This window comes from Olea europaea, unplaced genomic scaffold (assembly GCF_002742605.1).
Source record: "Olea europaea var. sylvestris unplaced genomic scaffold, O_europaea_v1 scaffold383, whole genome shotgun sequence".
NCBI classification, from domain to species: domain Eukaryota; kingdom Viridiplantae; phylum Streptophyta; class Magnoliopsida; order Lamiales; family Oleaceae; genus Olea; species Olea europaea.
The window spans coordinates 82,565-91,523 of record NW_019257731.1 but is presented as its reverse complement, the minus strand read 5'-3'; the positions used below and the strand labels follow the sequence as shown (position 1 = coordinate 91,523).

General features: G+C 33.5%; 1 protein-coding gene across 2 annotated transcripts; it reads left to right on the top strand.

Moving 5' to 3' along the window:
* The first annotated feature begins 710 nt into the window (after positions 1 to 710).
* Positions 711 to 8,514, top strand: LOC111386994 (cyprosin-like). 2 transcript variants are annotated; one of them, XM_023011508.1, is made up of 14 exons: positions 711 to 807; positions 1,236 to 1,601; positions 1,737 to 1,797; positions 2,190 to 2,284; positions 2,361 to 2,473; positions 4,141 to 4,309; positions 4,406 to 4,445; positions 4,558 to 4,622; positions 6,449 to 6,562; positions 6,708 to 6,772; positions 7,018 to 7,171; positions 7,369 to 7,488; positions 7,966 to 8,054; positions 8,172 to 8,444. In XM_023011508.1, the coding sequence occupies exons 1-14, from the start codon at positions 748 to 750 to the stop codon at positions 8,254 to 8,256; spliced, it is 1,596 nt and encodes a 531-aa protein (XP_022867276.1). In that variant the 5' UTR covers positions 711 to 747; the 3' UTR covers positions 8,257 to 8,444. The 2 variants fall into 2 exon arrangements, with proteins under 2 accessions (XP_022867276.1, XP_022867275.1); XM_023011507.1 differs by having other exon boundaries at positions 733 to 876; positions 8,172 to 8,514.
* Positions 8,515 to 8,959: the final 445 nt, after the last annotated feature.

Genomic DNA, 8,959 nt, shown 5'->3' with positions numbered 1-8,959 from the left:
AAAAAAAAAAAAATACCATTTTATAGTACATTTCCCGCCCTAAAATAGGGCTCAAACAAAAGCTAAATGTTTGCCGTTAAAATCGTTGTGTACTAAGTTAACTTTAATTCCATCACCAAACAAGCCTAAACATGTTGAAAATGATGACAAAAACCTAGAGGTGCCTTTCTTCAAATTGATTTCACGCTTTATTCTATTTGGAGTATTAAAATCAAAATTTAGGCCCCGTTTGGGAGTGATTTTGAGAATTGATTTTTTGACCGTTAGAAGAAAAGTGGAGTCTATCTATGAGAAAAGAAATAAAAAATTACAGCTGAAATAGTGAAATAATGGTCAAAAAATCAATTTTTTGAGATAAAAAATCCCTCCCAAACAGGCCCTTAATATGTGTGATATCAATTAAGTCCTGTTTGGTTTAGCTAAAAAAATTGATTAAAATCTAAAGTAAAGTCAATAATTAATTTTAACTATATTTTTTATGATTTTCACAACGGTTAAAAACGCATTCCTTTAACTTTTATCAAAATTTATTAAAAATTTTGATTTTTATCCACGCAGGTGAATAAGAAAAATGGGCTTATGACAAAAAGACTAGATTGGAACTGTTAGGAAATAAATTTAGTGATGGATTGAAACAAAATAAACATTAAGAATGAAATTGAATATCTCCAAAACCTGAAGGACCAAATGTGTATTTAACCCTGATTTTATACTTTGGCACTGTCAAACTGCTATTGCTATGTAGTTATGCCTACAGTTGACTTGGATTTTCATATTTGCAATATTTCTTTAGCTTCGATCCCTGGGGTGAGTAGAATTCAACCCATTTCCTCTTATGTTGTTCAAGTTGTAGGAAAATATACTCTCTTTTTCTTGGTAAATCAAGATGTATCATATATTTTTTTCGTAATAGATTTAAGGTTCTATGGTTAATGTATATTTACAGAAATTATAAACTTTTCTGGGTAGTGGAAAAATCAACTAATCCGAGAAAATAGGTTATAGTTTTCTGCATACAAAACGATCCAAAAGCTTATTAGGAAGTGACCCATATGAATATGGAACTCTGTTCTGGGAATTTTAAACTCTTTTTATTTTTTTTTATTTTTTATTTTTTTGGGGTGCAATTTTGGATAAAAATGAAGTGAGATTAGTTACTTCCCCCTTCATATTTGTTTTTATATTTTCCCTTTTCTCTATGTTATTAGATGATCTTTTGTACATGATTTTTGCAGTTCTGGAACATGGATAAAAGATATAGAGCCAGTTTGTTTGGACTTGCTGTGTTGTTTGCTTTATCCTCAACTGTAATTCCTGCATCCAATGGTGAATTTTTACGAATTGGACTGAAGAAGAGGAAATTAAATCAGATTAACCGGTTTTCCGAAGGCCCTGACTCAAAGCAGGGTGGTTTTGTACGAAATTATAATCTTCGTGGTTATGTTGGAGACTCAGATACTGATATCATTTCTCTAAAGAACTATTTGGATGCTCAATATTTTGGTGAGATTGGTATTGGAACACCGCCCCAGAAATTTACTGTGATTTTTGACACAGGAAGTTCTAATCTTTGGGTGCCCTCGGCAAAATGCTATTTTTCTGTGAGTTCTTTTTGAAGTCTTTTTACTTCTACGGCTAAAAGTCTTGCTCTCCTCTCTAATTCCCCTTCCAGGTTTTCTTTTCTGAATGATTGTAGCCAATGTTTTCCAATGCTTGAATATTTGCTAATGATGCAGGTTGCGTGTTTCTTCCATTCAAAGTACAAATCAAGCCATTCAAGTACATACAAAAAGAATGGTACTCGAAATATTTTCATATTTCTTGCTCTTACTTCTATTATGCTGTCTGGTCATGTATCTATGAACATTGATCGTTGATTTTTTACGCCTCATTCATTTCATTGATTATGGCGTTTTTTTCTTTTACAAGTTTCAGAAAACTTTGATACCCTTATGACTTACTAACCTTTTTGTTTAGGTTAGTTTCTACTCTAGAAATTTCAATGTTAATATCAGGAACTACCACATATGTGATGGATCATCCTTTTTTTTCTTCTTTTTTTTTTCTTTCTGAATCCAGTAATGGTTGCTTTCCTTTTAATTGACAGTTATCATCCACGTAAGGTTAAATTATGTTATCTTACTTGCAGAACTAGCTTGAGATTTTTTCTGGATTTATAATTGGTGTAGGAAAATCTGCTGCAATTCATTATGGAACCGGATCTATCTCTGGGTTTTTCAGCCAAGACTATGTTAAACTTGGTGATCTTGTTGTGAAGGATCAGGTATGCCTCAGGACACACACAAATTTTTTTTTCAAATTTATTTGCTTATTGCCTCTCAAAATTTTGTTTTCATTAGGATTTCATTGAGGCGACAAAAGAGCCAGGCATCACCTTCTTGGCAGCAAAGTTTGATGGCATTCTTGGACTTGGATTTCAGGAGATATCTGTTGGGAATGCTGTTCCTGTCTGGTACTTGAATTAATCCTTGATTTGAATTCTTTGAGAAGTTATTCAATTATAAAATAATCTAACCTACATTGGCAGATAACTGGTAGCTTAGTTTATCAAATTGCAATAGTTTAGACATGCATTTCATTAGCAATAATAATTAGACTAAAATAGCATGAAAATGTGAAATTGATGATTACAAAGTAGCGCCTTCTGTACAAAGTGGAGGGACTGCAGTGAGCTTGTTTGGCTAGTTTAAATAATTTATTTTCAAGCACGTTCTTTTTTCTTATTTATAAGTAATAATTTACTCTCTTGGCGGTGAAATAGTGAATAACTTTAAAATAAGTAACATACATATCCAGTTATTGTTAACTCTGAGTCTCTGACCAAATAAAAAATTAATTATTTTAATTCTTACTTAATGATTTTGAAAATTGAGAGATATATAGCTTACTTTGAAATTTTGATAAAGTAAATTATTCTATTGTTATATTGAACAGGAGATGAAGACTAAGGTTGTTCCTCATGGTATCTTTAATTTGACAGTCTTAGTGAAGAAGTCTGTAGATTTTTCCCTTTTCTTATAGATAAGTAATAAATTACTCTCCTGGCTGTAAAATGGTGCATAACTTTAAAATTAGTAATAAGATATCCAGTTATTGTTAACTCAGACCAATTTAAAAAATTAATATAATTCTTACTTAATTCTTTAATTTGACAGTCTTAGTCAAGAAGTCTTGATAAAGAAGTTGTGGAGTTTTCCTTGATCCACAAGAGCACGTGATTTGAAATTAGGGATATAATTAGCTATTTCGTCTTTTGATTAGAAGAATGAACCTAATACTCATAACTAAATAAGTCAAGTTATTGTATGTAATGAATTGAAATCTGTCTCCTGTTAACGACACTAAAAACTTGATCAGAACATTTTTGTTGTAGTGCATCAAAGTATATGTTTTAGCCAGAACAATTGATGTGCCAAGCAAGATAAAGATAAACCTTCCTATGGACGAAATATTTTATGGCACTCACTGGACAAACATAGGTGGTGTTATATCATAGAAAACAATATTATAGATTGGAGTTTAACTTCTTTTTCTCATTTGCTATTGTTGAGTATTGTCTAACCCACCTTACCAAAATACAAAGAAAAGAGAACAAAATTAATTTTAATTTTAAACTGGGTCACTAGGATATTTCAGCCTTGATGCTACTTCACTTGTTGAATTTTAAAAGGCAGGACAAGAAATAATTTGTCATGAATGAAATATTTTATTTACTTTCTCTTTTACTATGCAATGATGTACGCGTGTTTATATAATGTGAAGATCACTAAAGTTATTAAACTAATGGGTTAAAAACAATTTTGGGCACTCAACTTATTGATATTCCCTATTTTGATCACTGTTCTTTGTTACAAAATTAGCACCGAACTATCATGTTATTACCTCGTTAGTCACTCCACTTGCACATTCCGCTAGTTGGTATTGATGGAATTGAAACATTAGCGCTAATTTTGCAACAAAAAGGAAGAGTGACCAAAATTAGTGTATACCCACTAGTTGAGTGCTCAAACAGGTTTTTGACCCAGTAATAGTATCGTATTGAATTCTCTTTGATTTTCTTATATTTATGTCTGTGTTGCATACAAGTTATTTTACACTTAGTATTTTACATTTTTACAGGTACAATATGGTAAAACAAGGTCTAGTGAAAGACCAAGTTTTTTCATTTTGGTTTAACCGCAAGGCTAATGACGAAGATGGGGGTGAACTTGTTTTCGGTGGTATTGATTCTAATCATTTCAGGGGCGAACACACATATGTCCCCGTGACTCGGAAGGGCTATTGGCAGGTACTATCTCCTAACTTGGTTATTTTACACTGTATCTTGTCAGCAATCTTTTCCTTTAACCTTGCCCTTGTCTGAATTATTATCCTTCATTTGCAGTTTGATATGGGTGACATACTAGTTGGCAACGAGACAACTGGTGATTCTATGGAACTTCTACTTCTATTTTGTTTCCGAATTTTGACGATTATATAATCGTTTGATCAGTTTTTCTTGTGAAGGTCTTCAGAGCTAATATTTCTCTTTTTCAGGTTTTTGTTCTGGTGGTTGTTCAGCAATTGCGGACTCTGGAACCTCATTGTTGGCAGGACCAACGGTATGTATTCCACGTGACCTAATAAACTTATAGCAGTTAATTTGAGATTCGTTTATTCACTGGTGCTTGATAGATTATTTAACAATGATGTACTTTAGTTATATGCCAAATGAAGTAGACTTGTTAATTAGACTTTGGCATATACTTTAATCACACACTATGTTATTCTGCCATTTTTGTGTAATTTTTTACTACTATAGAAAATGATACTTATATTCTGCATTTCTAATTTTATTTTCATTTATTGCTTCAATAGCATTGTAGAGTAATACTTACGAAATTTTTGTGTTGGACTATGGTTAAAACTCCATTTCTTTGCTAAAAGCATTTTCAGATGGATATCATACTTATATCTGGTGTAGGAGCCTAAGAGGTATTTATTTAGCATATTTTATGGTAGGCAATTCCTACCTTCCTATTTCATTTTGGGGTTGATGAGATTTCCTAAATTTTTGTTATGCATTGGGATCATTGATGATGAGGTTCAAGTGTTAAATCGTGCAGCATCTAATTTCTGACATGCAACTCAGTGTTCTGATGTCTCTCTAGATATGAAATATGCAGTCCCTCACAATTGCATTTTTGAAGGGCCTAAAGTACTTTGGTAGCTTGGTGTTGAGATGAGTTCCTGGCAACCACTCTGCTGATTGGGATTTTTATTTTATTTATTTATTTATTTATTTTCCCTTATATGTTTCATCTATAATCTATGGTCACCACACAGCTCAATCATGATAAATCCCTGGTATAATCTTCCTGTTTTTTGTTTGTCTTTTACTTTATTTTACGTACGTCTATACAGATGAATTTGGGGAGTGGTTGTGGGGTGTAAGTGGAAGATAAACCTCCAGTATCTCGGGTAATATATCTCCCTGTTGTCATGTCCTAGAAGTTGACAGATTCTCTTCATTCACTTTGACAGGCAGAAAAATTCTAAATCTTATGAATTAAGATTGTCCCAAGTTTCAACTTGCATGACTTGGTTGTTGCTGTTTGATTGGTCTTGCAAGATTGTGCTTTCTAGATGTGAGGGGCTTAAAGTCACTTGTTTGTATAAGTACTTCTGACTATTGATTCCCATAATGTGGATGACCTGTTTGGATCCAATGTATTGTGTGTTCTGCGGAGGCAGCAAGTCAAGACAGCTGGTGCATGTATGAATTAAGTGCTGGGATCTGGGATCTAGGGTCGCCCACTGCAATGAACAACACATTAGAGGTGGTGCAAGTGAAATAAAGATGGTGGGACTGAGAGTTTTTTGCTTGAAAAAGCAATCCAAGTAATCTAGCGCTAGCACTCTCGAGGTCTACAAGCAAAAAAAAAAAAAAACTTCGGTTTGTAAAAACTGAATTAGAAGTTATTCGTAAAGGACACAAATCTAGTGAAAACTAAGCTAAAACTAGATGACTGCTGGTATATTTCCAAATATTTTCTGAAATGATATGGAGCTCAAGGTTTTAATTTTTGGTAAAGATCTAAACCTATAACGTGATGTTAATGGTCTCCATTAGGAAATCTAACTTTAGCCCTTCCCATTCAGTTTCATTCTGGTATTCATATTTTCTTGAGTCATGCATTGGAAGTTTATTATGCTTGACCTATGTTGGGCTCATGTACTCAAGGCACTTTTTATCCACATATTTTGAGAGATCTACGCTTACTTTCCACTTATCTACCACTCATTTCTATATTTGTAATGTAAACCGTCAAATAGACACTTCTGAAACATGCTTAATCTTGTCTGATTGTGCTAAATTCTAGTATGTGTTGCATCTTATCTGTACATGTGCCAACATGATTGACATACTGGAATATCATGTTTTCAGACTATTATTGCTCAAATCAATCATGCCATTGGAGCTTCAGGGGTCGTAAGCCAGGAATGCAAGTCTGTTGTTGCCCAGTATGGGAAAACCATACTCGAAATGTTGTTATCAGAGGTATAGAACCGTGTATTCTTTGTCTAATTTGTTTCGTTTTTCCCAAATTTCCGAGGATGTACTTCTTCACCTCCATCTGCTGATACTATTCTACTTACAGTTAGTCTGAGGACCTGAATTTTGTATTTCATGTTGTTGTTTACAGGCAGCATCCCAAAAAATTTGTTCCAGAATTGGGTTATGTTCTTCTGATGGTACTCACGATATTAGGTTCGATTCAAATTGTTCCCTGAGTTTCTTATCAGCCATGTTAGACATCACTGTGATCTAGTGATTTCATGCCATTATACATTCTATGAAAAGTAGTTGATAATATAAACATTGATCAACTCCTAATTTTCCACTTTGTCATAATGCTTTATACTATTAGTTTTTCTTGCATGACTATCATATTGATTTTGCTGGTACCTTGATTGGTTGTGTATAAAGTAAATTTAAAACACGTGTTTGTCCAGCTTGCTTATTGAGAGCGTGGTGGACAAGAACAACAAAAAGGTTCATCGTATGCACGATGAGATGTGTACTGCTTGTGAGATGGCAGTTGTATGGATGCAAAATCAACTCAGACGGAACCAAACTGAAGAAAAAATTATGGACTATATCAATGAGGTAAGTGACTTGCACATTAAGGCTTTTAGACTTCAGTGCATGTTAGGTGTAATACTGGATAGAAGTGGACTGGATAATAAACACGATTAGCTTAGATTTCTTTCTTAATACTGTTAAATACTATCTAATCCTCCCTACCAAACACGTCATTAAAATGATGCATTTTTGTGTTCTCATGCTTTTATTTTCAACTGCAGCTCTGTGATCGACTGCCCAGTCCGATGGGAGAATCAGCTGTCGACTGCAATAGCCTTTCTTCCATGCCCAATGTTACCTTTACCATAGGTGGTAAATTGTTTGATCTCGTCCCAGAGCAGGTATGTAGAATATGTTTTATCTTTTCCCATCTTATCATTATATGTGCCTCTCTATGTTTAAAAGAGTTGCATCATCTTTTAATACTGGGTATCCATAATCTATCAGTGTGCCAGTACCTATCAAAATTTGAAAACTAGACATAATTCAGTCAGTATAGAAATTTATTTCTTCTTTTGTTGTTTTGTTGCCTATCCCTTTCGAATGATAATCGGTTGTACTGCATTTCAATCGTCTGTTATTATTGCATTACCTCTAAATTCAATTACTCTTTCGCATTGCAAAGGTCAACAATGACTAAGCGTTTGTTTTGCACAAATTATTTAAAAGTCATTTTACCTCGAAACTGGTTTTCAAATGCACATTCTCGAAAAAATCATTTTTCACTTCAAATAATCTCTCCCAAACAAACACTGAATATTCTTCCTTAACATTTATGAATATTCTTCCTTAACATTTATGGTTGTTGCTGCTGGCAGTATGTCCTTAAGGTTGGTGAAGGTGATGTAGCTCAGTGCATTAGTGGATTTACAGCCTTAGATGTGGCCCCTCCTCGCGGTCCTTTGTGGTAACCTTCTTTCCTATATATATACACACTGCTCGCTCCACCAATTTATGCTTTTCCCTGTGACCATCTTGTTTCCTAATTGCTGTAACGATTCCAAAATTGTCAACACGTTTGCAGGATTTTGGGCGACGTTTTCATGGGTCAGTATCACACTGTATTCGACTATGCGAATATGAGGGTTGGATTTGCTGAAGCTGCTTAAGTTTATCCTTCTATTGTTTGTCTAATATCTTCAGCCCCTAAACAGAAACACAAAATAAAAGGGAAAAAAAAGAAAGTCTCTCTTGATCAAGTACTAATATGTGTATTTGAAGTATTATGTAATACGATTGATGTGCAGTGCCGATAACTTGGTTCCTAATCCATCATGCAAATGGTTATTTCATCTGATTTATGGACTGCTTAAAAAAGTTTACTTATAGGCGATAAGAATATTTGAATAGATTAGTTTGAAATTCAAGTTGGCTTTCCTTCTACTTGTCTTCTTGCTTGAGCTACAATTTTTTGAGTATATCGAGGATGGTTCAAAGGGGCATGCTATATGTACAATCGAGGTTGTCAACTCCGATTGTACAACTAGCAAAATTCTAGTTCAAAATGGACTAACTAAGCCATGAAAGGAAATCAATTGCGAGTATTGGATTCAATTCTTGATTTATATCCGCGATACTTTGCTATAAGATTTATTTCTTAATTATTTATTGCTGGTCGTGAGGTTTATCCTGCTCCTAAGTTGTACTCTTTTCCCCTTTTTTTAATTAATAAAACATGTTGCTACATGTGGCTAGAATTTATTAAAAAATAGAGTTGCTTCTCAGATCCTTATTTATTTATTTTCACTTATTTATTATTAAAATACCACAATAATAATCTCAAGTTTATTAGTATTCTAATGATAAAGCATC

Bases quoted from the DNA above. Each gene is read 5' to 3' on its own strand.
- LOC111386994 (XM_023011507.1), top strand. From the start codon at position 748: ATGCCTACAGTTGACTTGGATTTTCATATTTGCAATATTTCTTTAGCT. The intron at 4,446-4,557 runs GTGATTCTATGG...TCTCTTTTTCAG, and splicing joins AGTTGGCAACGAGACAACTG to GTTTTTGTTCTGGTGGTTGT. The intron at 8,055-8,171 runs GTAACCTTCTTT...ACACGTTTGCAG, and splicing joins CCTCCTCGCGGTCCTTTGTG to GATTTTGGGCGACGTTTTCA.